Source organism: Candoia aspera, chromosome 9 (assembly GCF_035149785.1).
Source record: "Candoia aspera isolate rCanAsp1 chromosome 9, rCanAsp1.hap2, whole genome shotgun sequence".
NCBI classification, from domain to species: domain Eukaryota; kingdom Metazoa; phylum Chordata; class Lepidosauria; order Squamata; family Boidae; genus Candoia; species Candoia aspera.
In genome coordinates this window covers 17,653,582-17,669,221 of record NC_086161.1, presented here as the reverse complement: position 1 = coordinate 17,669,221, position 15,640 = coordinate 17,653,582, and the positions used below count along the sequence as shown (strand labels likewise).

The following is a 15,640-nucleotide window of genomic DNA, read 5'->3' as shown; positions in this document are numbered from 1 at the left end:
AGATAGAACTAGTATTTAAGGCTGTGCTTCTTGTCTGGATGACCTCAAAGGCCTAGCAAGGTCTGACCTGCTTATGTTCAACCAGCCAAAGTGTCATGCGCTGCCTGCCTCTGAATAATACTCAGACACTGGTTCGATGGATCAGGCTCTGGTTTATTCACAGCGCAGTTACAGCGTCGGAAGAAAAAAGCTGAGAGTGACAGGAGCGCGCCGGTGCGGGGTTTAAATACCCCGCGCCGGTCAGCGCCCCCTCACTCGCGGTCACGTCACCCCCCTTTGTCCAATACGTTGCCCTGCCAGTGGGTGAGGGGTTGTGAGGCCCCGCTGGCGTTCCGGGATCGCCCATCATCGGGTTTTCTATTCATCCGGTGATTGCTGTCAGCTGGGCGATCCCCGTTGTATTGGCGCTGATGGCTCGGGTGTGCTCCGTGATCCGTTTAGTTATTGTTTGTTGGCCGTTAGTCGTTGTGAGTTGATGGCTACTTATCTTGAGCCCCTTCTCCTGTTTCCTTGCTATTGTCATGTGTGCCATTGCGCTGATGACTTCAGCTCAACGGCACTCATGACACAAAGTTTGTTCAGGTCAGCTAAAGATCTAACTGGCCGCTGCACAGCATTGTTGGAAGAATGTCCTCCCTGTGGCTCATTCCTCGTCCCAAACCCCAGTTCTGAGTTCAAAAAATTTATTTAGCGCACAAGGCAAGAGCCTTGAGTGCAGCCGGCCCTGTGCAAGGGGAGCAACACCCTTTTGTAGTCAGGTATAAATGATGAGTTTGCACATTCTAGAATTCTCAAGTTTAACTTTCCAAATTAGGTACAGCCTGATTTCTTCCTCTCTAATTGGACGCCTTATCTCTGTTGCTGTGAAGGTCACTTCTCATTCCTATTTGTCGACATGACCTTCTAAGTCGGACCCTCTTTGACTAGTTGGTTAGTCCAGTGGGTTGTGCAAATCTAGAAAAGGGCTTAATGCAGGAACCGTGGCAAGCATGCTTTATGAATGTAGGCAACGGAAGGTCATCTCCACACTGTTTGTCCTCGATGGATATCTCATTTTCAGGGCTACGCTGCATTTGAGTATGTTTAGTAGTCCCAGCTGTCGTCTTTAGACAGCAACCCCCATCGTCCCAGTCAGCCCGGATTTTACCTGCAGTGGGGAGAACAGAGTTTGCGGTCCATTAGAGTTGGAAAAGTTTAGGCATCCATGGTCAAATGTCATGAATCCCTGAGTGAACAGAAGCTGACCCAACCTCTCGTTGGTACGATGAGAAACACATCGCGCTTGCATGTGTTTGTGTTGTTTACGTGCATCTGTTTACTTATTCAAAATAAGAAAGCAGTGAATAGGGAGGTGCAGAAATTAAAGCAGCCTTTCAGTGAGTACTTTGCTGTGCAAAATGACAGCTTCCAAACGTTTCCTGTAACCAGCTAAGAGAATTTCTAGTCTAAAACTTCTTTGTGGAACTCAGAAGTATTCTCACGACTCTTTGGATGCACTGCGTGTTGGAGACCTCCCCAAAGATTTTCAATAATGTTCATGCCTGGAGATTTTGATGGCCATTCCAAAATTTTTATGGAAAGGAAGTAATTCATGGAAAATGCTGTGTTTCTCTACTTGAGTCTACGTGGCTACCTGTTGTATGTCTGCGTGAGTCCTTGTGAGTGATGTACAGTTGTGTATTGGCTTGAACGTATCTAATGGCCAGATCAGACCTGGTTAATGTTTGGATAGGAGGTCATGAGGAGCTCACCGGGTTGAAGTCTAGGCTGGGAATTTGAGAAGACATGACAGTGGTGCATCACTTGCATACTGTTGCCAAGAAAATTATGTGGCTGAATCATTACAGAACACACTACAGAAATCTTGCTAGCACCTTCTTGGCTTTCAGTTATTCAGGGCCATGAGCTAACGTGGACCACAGAAATCGTTACTTTGAAAATGAGAACGTAGGGCTAGGAGGAGAGAACATATGTGGATTTTAAATCTTATTTTGTTGAAGAAGGTACATTAATATATTGCTTTTCATGTTATTTGTAGCTGCCAACATCTCTTCCTTTACATGCTTATAGGTTTTCTCCCTCTTTCTCAGTGGATCCATCCATTCAGCTGTAGGAAGATTCAGGATACGCAAGGTTTTTTGTTTTCCTTTTACACAGCACATAACTGGACCTTGGAACTTGATGCCTTGTTAGATACAGTGCTGGCCATCTCTTTAACCAGTTTAAAAGCAACTGAACAAAGGTATGAAGGGTAAAGCTACTTATTGTTCCTAGTTTTTATAGGTGTATAGCAGTGTTTCTCAAGCTTGGCAACTTTATGATGAACTTCAGCTTCCCATGCTGGGGAATTCATAGAGTTGAAATTCACACCTCTTAAAGTTGTCAAGCTTGAGAAACATTGGTGTATAGTATCATCAGAGTCCAAGGCAGAATGCCATAAATATCAGGTGCTAGAGTTGTGGTTGTATTTTTTGGTGAACTTGGGTTCCTAAGCCTGAGAAGCCCAAATACTATTAATCATAGAGCAGATCACATGCTATATAGGTAACCAGGCAAAGGACTAGTTATCTGCTCTGTCTAACATTATCCTTTTCTTTCAAAACAAAGATATCCATGCTTCTGTAGTAGGATATTGCTTAAAAGTCCAAATTTGAAGGAACAGCTATTTCTCAAGAAAGCAGTAATATCACTGATGAATTGGAAGCAACAAAGGCATTCCCAATGGAGAATCAGAATACTAAAAAGGTACTTTCTGAGTGTTCTAATACTCAATGCAACTTGTATTTGGGATGTGGAAACTCGATCAATAGTATGAAGAAGATGGACTATCTCATCACAAGAGGGTCATCAGATGCTCCAGCAGCAAATATCATCTCTGAGAGCTTGAACAGTGTGGGAAGCACACTGATAAACCATCAGTCTAGCACCATGAATGATACAAGTGATTGGACAACTGCCAGGAGAAAATCAGAAGTGAAAACAAACGTTGAAATTGCAAACAGCCAAGTTATACCATCTAGAGACTTTTCTGACTGCACTGCAGCTGATTATGGAATTACACCAGAGTTTTTTACAAAACAATGTAAAGGTAAGGATTATGGCCATCGGGGATGCTTGGGGAAAGTACCCATTAAGCAGCTGGCATTTTGAAGAATGGTATCTTCAGAACTTACCTCTGCAATGCAACAGAATAAGGATTCCAATAGAAGAGAATCTCTGTAGCTCAGGGTTGAACTCTGGAGTCCTTGGTGCTCTCTGAGCTTGGTTGTTTGCTTGCAGACATTTCCTTACCCAACTAGGTAACATCAGTGCAAGGGAGTGTGGGGTTTGCTCCCTGTTTATATACAGTAGCTTGCCCTGCAAGTTTTGGTGGGGGTGTAATTTCCTCCTTGGTAGTTCCTTGATTAGAATACTGTTTTCTGCTTAATTGTTTCTCTGGTGCTGATCACTGCTTATCTGAATGTGTGCTGCTGGAGGGAATGTATTGTAGTCTTTTTGTTTCCTTCCTAGATGTTTTATTGTGTCTTTTGAATGGTGTGTGAATGTGGTTTATCTCTGTGTCTATTGATGGCTGATTTGTCTGAATGCCAAGCTTCCAGAAATTCTCTAGTATTTTTGGATTTGGCTTGGTCTAAGATGCTAATAGTTTCCCGGTTGAAACGCTTGTTGAGTCTGATCATCTCTTGTGAGAAACTCCTTAACCTCACTGGCAGTGCACCCTGCTGAAACGTGTGCAGGCAGACACCTAAGCTCAGAGAGCACCAAGACCTCCACAGAATAAGGATTATTTGAAGTAGGAGAACAGCAACCATCCACGAATGTGTCCTTGTGGGTACTTTAACTCCTATCATCCCCAGATGAAGCAGGGTACTAAAGGTTTTCCCTCCTTGAAAGCAGGTTTTCAAATTACTAGTGCAGTTTAGGTTAAAAAAAACTGGCATAGATATTTAACAAACCTATGCTCGTTTGGATGTTTCTGTTTTATCTTCGCTGGATGTTTCTTATGGGCTGCCTTTATTTTAGAGGAATCCAAGAATATATTGAAAAAACTTAGACGACGGTCTGCGATTGGAGCACGAGGTTCTCCGGAAAATGAGTCTCTCATCCGATATATTGCTCAGCAAAGGAGAATGAGGATGCAAGAAACTGTGTTGCAAGTAAGTGCAGTGGAACTCAGAGTATAAGCATTAAACCATTCGGTTTTTTTCAGCAGTGTGCAAAATGTTTCAGGTCAAAAGGACCTATGTTTAGGGTTACCAGACCTGGGATGCAGAACTCCAGATGACTGCTAGATGGCAACAAAAGGAAATAGATTTTTTTTGTAGCCTAGATCTGGTAACTCTACCCAAATTGGAGCAAGTCACTTGGATGTTAGAACATTTCCAGGTCCTGTTGAAAAAGTTTGGCTATTTTGACTATACGTTTTGAAAACCTATGTTTACAAAGAACCATTGATTTATTTCTGAAGTCTAGCATGGGCTCCAAGGATGTGCTGAGAATATAATGCTTTGAAAACCCAATTGCTGACTTTAACAGGAGCTGTTTTGGAGTTTGGATTAAGGAGGAGGTCAGGTTTTGGTGGATTACTAAATTTTCTGCTTGCCACTGGGTGGCGATGGTGTATTTTCTTCCATGCAGGAGGTCTTCTCTTAACTCTGTTTTCCAAGTAGGCGCTGACAGGAGTTAATCCCTTGTTGCCCTGGAATTGAGAGGCATTTCAGAGGTCCTAAAGCATTTAACTGCATTTTAAGCTTTATTGGCTGGATTCAGGTTTTGCACTAAGCCATAACTCGGTTTGTTCAGTTTTTCCTTAGGATAGCATAGGAATCCAAGAGTAGTGGTTTGTATATAATGGTTTATAACTTGACGTTGTGTATGAATCCAACAAAATGTAGGTTATGCAACCAACAATTGTTTAAAATCTGTCTCCTTAAATGTAGAAGTACAGTAAAAAAATTCCCTTCTCATCCCTATGGGTGGTATGTGCCTTCCTAAACCTCGGGTCCTCTACCAGAGGCCTGGGAGTTTGAGGGTTTTGCACAGTATCTTAGCTGCTCCCATCACTGCACTCTTCTGGACAGAGAGCTCTGATGTTGCTCCTGGGATCAGTTGGAGCCACTCTCCCAGCTTAGGTGTCACAGCCCCGAGTGCCCCTACCACCACTGGGACCCCTTTGGCCTTCACTTTCCACATCCTCTCTAGTTCCTCCTTCAGGCCCTGGTACTTCTCCAGCTTCTCGTACTCCCTCCTGTTGTTGCTATCCCTTGGTACCACTACATCTATCACCACCTCTGTCTTCTGTCCTTGTCTGCTACCACAATGTCTGGTTGATTGGCCAGTACCTGTAAAATAGGTAGGTAGGTAGGTAGGTAGGTAGGTAGGTAGATAGATAGATAGATAGATAGATAGATAGATAGATAGATAGCTTTGAGTAAGTAATAATATGACATACTGAAATAAAACTTAAATATTTGGATTGCTTGAAATTTGGAGACTTTTCAAATTTGCTAGGGCTTGGGGAGGTAGAGGAAAGTAAAAACTGTTCTGTAATATGCCTGTTTGAAATTGTTTGGAAACTTCCTTGTAGTTTGAGCAGTCCAGTCCTTTTCAACATCGGAACACATTGCTGAAGGACAAAATAGCTGCCTTCCAATCCTCATTTAAACCACTTGAAGAAACTGAAGAAAAAGCACTCCATATTCAGACAGCTTGTAAGTAACCCACATCTAACCTCAGTTACAATATGCATTTTACTATTAAACAAAGAATGTTTGTTAAAGAAGCACAGTACAATTTTTTTTGAATACTTTGGCCAAGACCTTTTTTTCTGGCTTAAATTATGATTTTTGGGGGGAAAGGATATTAGAGGGAGAGAAACTGAATGATGAGTTGCAATATTGCTTTAAAAGCTTGTATAGCTGAAAAACGATCAGTCCTTTATGATGGATATTATTTAGTAATGTTTACAACTGTGTTGAATACAGCAAACACAAGACTGCATGAGCAATCAAAGCTGAGCCAGGTATGGTCACTGGAGGATAAGAGTAATGCTTTTGAAGAAAACCTAAATAATAAATTTATGAATGGAGATGATATTTCAGCTGATATCCAGATGCACAGTACCAGATTTCCATCATGGGAACCCTTTCTGTCTGGCACAAATGTTGTGTCTAAGGTATGAATTATGGATATCTCTGTAGAAGTAGATAGCATTGTATGATTTTGCCAACTGTGCTCCCTATACAAAATGGTAGATACTTTTAGTAGCTTCAGACTATATAAAAGAGTAGTGACATTATAATTGTTTCCCTTTGAATCTATACAATGTGCCTGTGAAGTTCATCTCATGGGAGTTGGCCAATTGATTCACTCTGATGCTTGCTCTTCATTGAGCACAGCACCCATTTTGACTGTGTTTCTCTTTAGCCTATCAAAGATAGTGAGAGTCTCAATTATTCCATGGAAGAGAAGTGTAGGAAATGAGACATACTTTAATTCCCTTCTCTTTAAGTTTTCCTATAGCCTTCATTTTAGAAGCCAAGCAACCAGTGGATGGGTTGGTAGCACAGCAGGCTCTCTATTTCCCCACTCCCAAGATTTTTCTGCATTGTTTTGAATGGCTATGTCCCAAAGATGGTAATTAATCATCTATGTAAACTAAAATAATGTGTCAAAATAGAAACTTGAATTGTGTGTTCCCAGGCCATTCTGCTCTCACCGGCAAATGCTGTGGAATCCACAAGTGTGTCTTTGGTAGCTTCTCCAAGTATGGGCATATCAAAGAGTGAATGTGGTAAGAATTAACTTGCATGTTAAGGCTTTATTTTAATAAAAAAAGGTGTGTAGATTTTCTTTTCGGCTGAAAACAGAGACAATAATAGTGTCCATTTTGATGATGTTTGATTTTATAGCGAGTCTTGCTAATCATGTTTTTGAAATATCAGATACAACTATGAAAATGGTTCATAAATAGTTTTGAATGCTGAATTAATACTTCAGATTAGCTTTGCAAGTTAACGTGTTCTACTGATTCTTAGAAACAGTCCATTTTCCAAACGTATTCAACAACATCTGCAGTCATTCCTATCAGTATGTTCAGTGATGCCAAATTAGAAATGGCTGCTTAATAACCATGAATTAGTTAAGTTAAATGTTCATGTACTGTTACTCACTGCAGTGTTGGAAGCTGCAAACTAAATTCTAGTCACCTTGACGTGCAAGTCCATAAGTTGTTTTCTGTTATTTAATTCAAATATAGCATGAAGACTGATCACGCATTTTTAAGCATGTTATTGTTTATGTCTGCAGAGGAAAGGAATGGTTTTATTTTAGCAATGGACACATGTTCTGTGGAGGTATGTGTGGCTTATCATTGAGTAGAGCAATGTGATTTTTGTTGTTGTGCTGTGGAGGTGCCCAGTCTACAAACAAAGAATTAAGCAGAAATGGTACGTCTCAAGACAGCCGTAAGAAAGTTCGGTTTTCAGAAAAGCAGAGCCTGGAAATCTTTGATGAGAGCAAACCACCCATTACCCCTGTGGACAAAGGTCATTTATTTTCCAATTCCCTTCGTTCTGTTCTAAAGAAAGCACCAGTCAAAATCTCACCAGAAGGCTTGAAGGTTGGTATATAATTATTAACTATATGCTTATTTTGTTTTGCAAATCTTAATAATACTGTGAAGTCAGTTAAAGAACCTTGTCCAGGTCTTTCAAGAACTTAATGCTTGAATTGTTGCTTCCTTGTTAAAGGATCTTCAAGGATCATCGGAAGAAGTAGCCACTCCAATATTTCCTGGGACCTCCTACCTCAAAGGTGAGGATTTGTTCCTATATTTTTTACAATTTGCATTATAGTATAGTCTGCTAGAGAACCAGAGTCTAAATACTAGTGTTATTACAAAAAACCCTAAACAGCATAGGGCCAGGTTACCCAAGAGCACTTTTAATTTTTTTGTTGCATACTACTACCTTGAGTTCCTTTGGCAATTGAGGTGGCTAATAAATGGATTAAATAGATAAGTCTATCAGCCCAACAGAGGACCTGCCCTCTGAACAATGACCTGCAGATTGCTTTTTGGTAGTGGTGTAGAGACAGTTATGTTTTGCAGCAATACTTGTCTTATAGAATGGCCTCAGCTTTGTGGTGTGCCATACCATGTGCATAGGTGCCTTTTGTGGGTGTGTGTGCACCTTCAAGTCAGTGTTGGTTCCTGGCAACCGCCTGGACAAGTCCCTGAAGTTTGCTTGGCAAGATTTCAGAAGTGGTTTGCCATTGCCTCCTTTCTAGGGCTGAGCGAAAGTGACTGGTCCAAGGTCATCCAGTTGGCTTTGTGCCTAAGGTGGGACTAGAACTCACGGTGTCCCGGTTTCTAGCCTGATGCCTTTACCACTACCCCAATCTGGCTCTCATATGTGCCTTAGGCATCTGTCTTTTTATGTTTGTCTTCCATTGCCATTACCAGCCATTAATTTTTATCTCTTTATCCGTTCTTTTATTTCCTTATTTAAAAATATATTTCTTATTTTAAACTGCTTTGGGATTTTAAAAATAAGGAGCAGTATATGCTTCGAATAAAGAAATTACCATACATGTTGCTGAAATAAGTGCCAAAGCTTTGTGCCTAACTTAACTTTTGCTCATTTTTAGAAACAAAAAATAATTCTCCTGACCATCAGGCTCCTTTGATTAGAACCACTCGGACTTCTGCTAAAAGGAAGGTATAAATAAAAAAAATATTTCATAAGTTGATTAATACACATGAGTGAATAGCTTTGCTGGGACGTTCCATTCTGTTTACAGATACCTGTTTTTGAAATAGTTTTTTCCCCCACTATGGCTATTTGACAGATGCTGTTAATGGATGAGAATATGAAATCTATTGCGTATCTCAAAAATAATGGTAAACAAAAGAATATCAGTGAGATGGAAAATTCTGTTTTGAAAACTCTAAGTTGTGTAGTGCTATTTCACTACGTATTCCTTTTTTCTATAGTTCCCTATATAAAGATATAGTTTTTGTACAGTACCAGTCCCTGTTTTGTAATACAGATATTTCCAAACAGTGTGTTGCGAAAGCAGAAGAAAAAAATCTTGCAACCAAAACTGAAGCCAAGAATCAGCCCGGCAAATTCCAGAAAGCCAAAACTTCAACCAAACCTAAAAAGGCCCCAGTGAGTAACTTACATTATCAACATATGTAGTTTATATTTTTCTCTTTAACAGTGGCATTTATGGCAGCTGATTTCACACATTGTCCTAGGCCAAGCTTTTTAAAAACAGATTTGTTAAACACATTTTACTGAATTATTATCTATATCCTTTGCTGCAATTCAAGTCAGCTCTGGATGTGCCTGATATATATAATCCATAGTGATAAGGTTAAAAAAAATAAATAAAAACCCAAGACATGATTTCATCTGGAAGCTTAGTTTATGCGTTCAGTTGTGCCTAGAAATGTTGGCAGTCTTTGTCACTGAATCTTAAATGGACTTTTGTAGTGTCCTCCCATTTATCTTCAGGCTTCCCAACAAGGGAAAAAGAGGAAGGGGAAGAAGAAGGAGCAGAAAGCATTGTACGGGCAGCGAGAGACCGTTTCGAAGAAACCTCTCTTGAGTCCGATCCTTGAGGCAACAGAAGATGCCTCCTTTTTTTCCTCTTACCCAAACACACCAACATTAGAAGCTTCTACCTCAGGTAGGTAGGATTGTAGGCTACTCTTCTTCACTGGTGTGAACTGGTGGATTAACAAGGCCCCTTCGATTGCCACGTTAGAAAAGATTGCAGGAGAAGTTAAAATAATGAAACATCAGAGGCAGGAAGTACAATTCTGTTGAATGTGGGTGGATTTTACATTTTATCACAATTGCAACAGACCTACTATTGTTACAGTTTAGGTCAGTGTTGCTCAACCTCGGCAACTTCAAGATGTGTGGACTTCGACTCTCAGAATGCCCCACCCAGCCATGCTGGCTGGGGAATTCTGGCAGTTGAAGTCCACACATCTTGAAGTTGCTGAGGTTGAGAAACACTGGTTTAGATATCCACTAATTAGGAATGTTTATATTGCCTTTTAGCAGGTTTTTTAAAAATTATGTACCTTTTTTCTCTATGCATCTTGGATTTATGTCACTTGGCAATGAAAAAAAAATGATGAACTACTGTATAGGTGTAGGTAATGGATATTTCATAATATAAGCAAATTTGTTTCCACCTCCAAGATCTTAGGATGTGTGGGCAATGCCAGAGTACTTCCAATAGCTTAGCATATGGATTATATACTTCACATTCACTAGTAAATGAATGTAAAGTATAGAATGTCCCAGGACTGCTGGTTCCTCTATGACATTAAAATCCTTCAAAAAGAGACAAAATAAGCAAGGACAGAAGTCAAGAAGCTACTTTAAAAAGGGACAGATTGCAATGAACGGATTTTGGTGAAAGACCAAGAATATAGCATGTTAAATTCCCATGCAGTTTCTTAATTCTAGGAAGTAAGGAAATGGCTAGTGGTGAATCATTAGAGTTGAAGGAGGATGTTATAAGACAAAATGTCTTTAAAGCTAGGGGGTGGGATTTTGTTGTTTATTTGTTCATAGCTTGGGCTAAATAGTTCTAGAAGTGGAGAACGAGCTCCAACCAAGATCACATTCTCCCTTGTTTCTTCAAAACTTTGTTTTAGATGATTCTTTAAGTGACCTGCCTGCCAAATTTATCAATGAAATTGCTGAAGACAAAAAGAGCCCACTGCATGCTATAAAAGAGGACAGCCACTGTCAGCATTCCAGCCTGGATCTTCGGGAAGAAGATAGCATACCTAGTTCTTTCTTGCAGCTTCAAGACCTCACTCTGAACAATAGAAAACAATTGCTTCCTGGATACTTGCCTGAAAAGAACCCTCCTGGGAAATTGAAGAGTTCTTTAAATGGAAATGAACAGGTGGTAGGAAGTGACTGTCTGTCAAGTGGGGCAGAAGTGCAGCTGGCGGAGTTGCTGAACATGTGTGGAACTAGTAAAAATATCAAGGCTAAAGGAGCTTCATTTTTCACTGTAGATTTTGAGGCAGAGCTAATGAGTGAAAGCAATCAGGTGAACTTTGAAAGGATCCCAAGAAACAGCAGAAGATTGACTGGAGACTTTCTGAATACTGAGGACCTTCAGTCCCAAAGTCCTGGAAACGGTGCTGGTGTTCCTGGAGGAAATCTGGGAGGCTTGCCACCTTGCTCTTTGACAGCAGATGACACTGCACTTTTAAACCATTTATGCTCTATTGAGGAAAAGAGTGCAACGAAAAAAGTGAGACGCAGCATGAGGGGGCGGAAAGATGCAGAAAGTGAGGGCCTTGCGTGGATTCAGATCCCTGCTGATGATTTCCTAGGCCAAGTTCCTCTGGAATCTGGCTGCAAAGTCCAAAGAAGGCTGTCCTCTTCTGGTCCTCAAGAATCAACGCATGCTGTGATTAGCCCTTCTGGATCAAGAAGAAGAAGGAGCTTTTGCGTATTGGGTGCTGGAAAAGATCAAAGTGTTGCCTTCCACATTCAGAGGAATAGAAGAGCCAGTCTGGGTTACAAAAGTGACCGCTGCCATCGAAAGACTTCTGAAATGAAAAAGTTCTTGAAGAATCAACCTACTCTTTAAACTAAGATTGATGCTGTCTGAAGGGTGAATGTGAAGGATTTTGCTTCCGCCATTCAAGTTATGCAGAGCTTTTAAATGTCATTCATATGTGTGTTTTTTTTCATGTGTAGACCTTTGACTTCTTCCCTTTCCATTTTTTTTCCAAAAGGAAATTGAGAGAAGGAGTGGGTGAACTAAAAACAAAAATGGAGAAAGGAAGGCCAATAAAATGGGTTCTACTCAGAAGTAATTGGAAATTCATGATTGCATCTAGCTGTCAAGGCTGACCCTCTGAAGGTTGGGTGGTTCTAATCACCCACTGCTCAATGGGGTTCTGCCAGAAATGTGGATAAGACCAAGCACGTATCACTAGAAAAGGGTCTTCAAACGTTTTGGACCATGGGCATCATTAAAGTCCTAAAAGAACATCTTGGGTGCTACACCTTTGGGTGGCAGACAGGGGCAGTCACAAAGTGTTTTGTCTTCCTCCCTCCTTTCTCAAGGAGTGCTGCTGTGCATGAGTTTTATGCATCTGCGTGACACGGGTGTTTCTAACACTTATGCATATCACCATGCTGGGAGGTTGTGGTATTTGTTTTTTTTTAAATACCAGTGACAAAATTCAGGTGGACGTAGATGCATTTTAATCCTTTTTCAGGTAGGGCTGGACTGTGCCAGTCAAAGTGGAGATTGTTCTAATCACCTTTACTGTCAGTGAGAGAAAATTAACTCCCTGTTTAGCACTACTGTTGACTTAGTAGGCATTGAAAAGGGCATTAACTTGGGCTGCATTGCAACCAGACTGATGTTCAGTAACAGTCAAGCTAAAGCTTGCGGCATTTGTTATCTTATTTACCGGCTAAACTAGAATCAGAAGAAATAAGTGAAGGGTTAGAGAAGAAAGTAATTTATTTCGCTGAGCTGATCATTTGTTATAATCATAGATGAATTTGGTTATGCTTGGTCTGTTTTCACCCTCTATATTGGTGTTCAGATGCTTCCCATTTTCACCACCTACAGTAGAATCACGGGAGGCTATTTCTAAGTGGAGAATTTTATTTATGCAGACATGTGTTGCATTCAGAAATAAAGTAGCATGGCCAAACTGGCAGTGGGCCTCAGTTCAGAAGGATCTGCATGCAGCTCACCAGGGATCTAAGAAGTATTCATTGGGTAATATAGGGCCTTTACTAGATCCCAGTTTCTTTTTGCCTGTCTTGCTGTATGGATGAGAATTTCTCTTTAACCGCTAGTATTGAATATGAACAAATAAAAATAAATCCACATAATCCTTATTTCTTTTGTGGGAGGGCAGTGTTAGCAGAAAATTATGTTGGAATGTCTAAGGATATTTTTCTGGGTTTGGAAGAATATATATGCAAAACTGTATATCTAGAAACAGTTATGTCAAACACACAACATGTTTGTGTTATTTTCATAATGCCGCTGCATCTGGCTACAGTGATGCCTTGTATAACAGGAGAGCAGGCAACTTACAATCACCTGATGCTTTGGATTGTATTGCCCCTAAGCCTTAAATAGCACTCCCAATGCATAGGCTTGAAATATCTGCAAGATATCCTGTTGGACAAGGTGAGCAAAGATACAGTTCCACATTTGCCTGTCTATATAGAGTATGTCTTCTCCCTTGCTCTTTTAGAGGTGGTGAGAGCTGTAAGGCCATCCTTGCAGCACTTAGGATCATACTTCTTCCATCTCCTTCCCTCTCCTTACCAGCCTGATTCACTGCAATTGTACACAGAGCTGAATGTACCACTGTATTTTCATTTCCCAGTACAGGAAGTTGAATAGTGCTTGCATTACAGCTGTCTTTAGAACAGTAAAACATAGTGCTAGCTTGTAATTTTTATTTTTTGGTGATCTAGTTTTGATGTTCCCAGTTCAGAAGACTTTGGAAGGATTTTTTTTTTTTTAAATAGTTTCTGTATATTTTAGTGTTGTGGGTTAAGCAGTAAATGACCCAAAGCCTTTTATTGCTACCAGAAGGCACAAAATAAATATATTTCATTTTAAAACATGGTCTTGCATTCCAGCTCGGATGGTCTGAAATGTGCATTATCTTAAATCATTTCACTTTTTGCATTGCGATTTTATGGATGCTGTTAAATGCTCTTACTGTTTTTTGTACTGAGAAGCAGTAGGTAAAATTTGGGCGGTGCAGCGGGGAAGCTTCACACTGTGCGTACATGCTTGAATGATAGATTGAGATCCATCTATCAGACTTAGTTTAATTCTGCAGCATGGTCACATTTGGCATCATAAGACAGTTTGCTAATATATGAAGAAAGATGGAGTGTAAATAATAAAGCAATCAACCCAAGATGATTCAGGAGTTGTTAACAGCTATTATTTAGCCCTTCCAGTCCAAGTAATAATTGAAAGCTAGCAATTGTAACCTGGGCAAAATCAGGACTTGACGTGTAAATGATAAGTAAACTAAGTCTTGCTGAACCCTTAGCAACTTGCTCCCTGCGCTTTTGGGACCCTTGGACTTGAAAACAGAACTGGCAAGAGGCTGTTCACTTCTGAGCTGCGTAAGTAAAACACTTCATCCAGTGACCATAAGCCTCTGTGAAACACTGCACCTTTGAGAAATAAAGAAACACACACTTTACAGCTTCTGCCCAGTTTGGAGCCCTGGAGGTTGTCATCTCGCTGTTGGGGTTTGGAATCAAATGCATCTGCCTCCCATTTGGAACATCTGGACAAATGCCAGAAGGGCAAAATGAATTTTCAGCATTAACTGTTTCAAGAGCAGTTTCGTTTTCCTCTATTGGGAGAGAGATTTATATGCAGGGGAGCTTGCATTGTACTACTTAGCAAAAGTTGCCAGCAGCAGGGTCACAAATGCTAAGTTCAGCTAACAATGCCCAATTGATAACGTTCACATAACATGTTACATGCAAGCAAAGTATACTGACTGCATGAAGCCCTGATTCACAAAGCATACTCTACTAAAACAGCTTTGTTCCCACATCAAACTGAATTACCCAACCCTCATGTTAGCCTAATCTTGCGTGTATGAGTTCAGCCTGTCTGGCTTTACAAGTAAAGTTCTTTTTTTAAAAAAATCCTATTCTTGATCAATGCTGTGATCTTGGGGGGAGAGGGATTATCCAGGCTTAAACCGAAAACTTACCTACTTTTTTTTTCTTTAACGAACATGTGCTGAGAGCTAATTTTTTTCTAACATAAATAAATTGTCTCCTGTGCACAGAACTGCAATACTTCTCAAAACAGGGATAACCTCATGATTACAGTTTGCACTTCTAGAAAATAAGGATTTTGCTGTGTTCTCTGATGCTCAGCAATACAAGGATGTGCAAAAATGCTTCATGAATTGTGCTGCGTTATCCCTTGAGACAATTCTTTCTTTGACCAAATATGTGTGTGCAGGCTGGCTTCCTTAGAGTTGATCAAGAGCTTTCCTGGAACTTACAGAAGAGACCTCCAGGCCAGTGCCACAACTGGTTGGTGCAGGAACATAGTAAGTACAAGCACTGTAACTATATTTGCAGCATTTCTGCAAGGAGGGGCTCAGAATTTAGTAGTAAACTAAAAGTAACAGGTCTCAGGGATAGTACATCATACTTTATCTGCTATTGAATATTTGGATTGGTAGCAATTCATTGGAGTTTTAAGGGAGAGTTTCCCCATTCCCTTCTATTCTGTCCTTTGCCTTTTCACTTATCCTTTCATATGCCAGGAATTAAACCTGAGACTTTGGCAAATGAAACACATTTCACTATGAAACTCTGTTCTCCCCCAAGATTATCTCCCTTGTATAAACACTTAAACACTGTGTGTGTGTGTGAGAGAGAGAGAGAGTAGATAGAACATCCTGGTAACTGCAGTCAGAGAATTGAACAGATTATTATATTTTTATACTGAGTTTAGCATAAAATCCATAACCAGCCAACCCAGATGTTTTTATAGATGACACTAGCTAGGCTTTATTTGTCCAAATAATTCTAGATCTTTTCAGATTAACTTCTTATTAAAA

The 15,640-nt window shown here is 40.3% G+C and overlaps 1 protein-coding gene across 1 annotated transcript; it reads left to right on the top strand.

Moving 5' to 3' along the window:
• The first annotated feature begins 2,637 nt into the window (after positions 1–2,637).
• On the top strand, positions 2,638–12,195 carry CDCA2 (cell division cycle associated 2). Its single transcript, XM_063311294.1, has 11 exons — positions 2,638–3,088; positions 4,024–4,157; positions 5,597–5,711; positions 5,985–6,175; positions 6,703–6,793; positions 7,413–7,621; positions 7,752–7,815; positions 8,650–8,720; positions 9,066–9,173; positions 9,522–9,696; positions 10,682–12,195. Exons 1-11 carry the CDS (start codon positions 2,722–2,724, stop codon positions 11,635–11,637), a joined length of 2,481 nt encoding a protein of 826 aa, XP_063167364.1. The 5' UTR covers positions 2,638–2,721; the 3' UTR covers positions 11,638–12,195.
• The last annotated feature ends 3,445 nt before the right edge of the window (positions 12,196–15,640 follow it).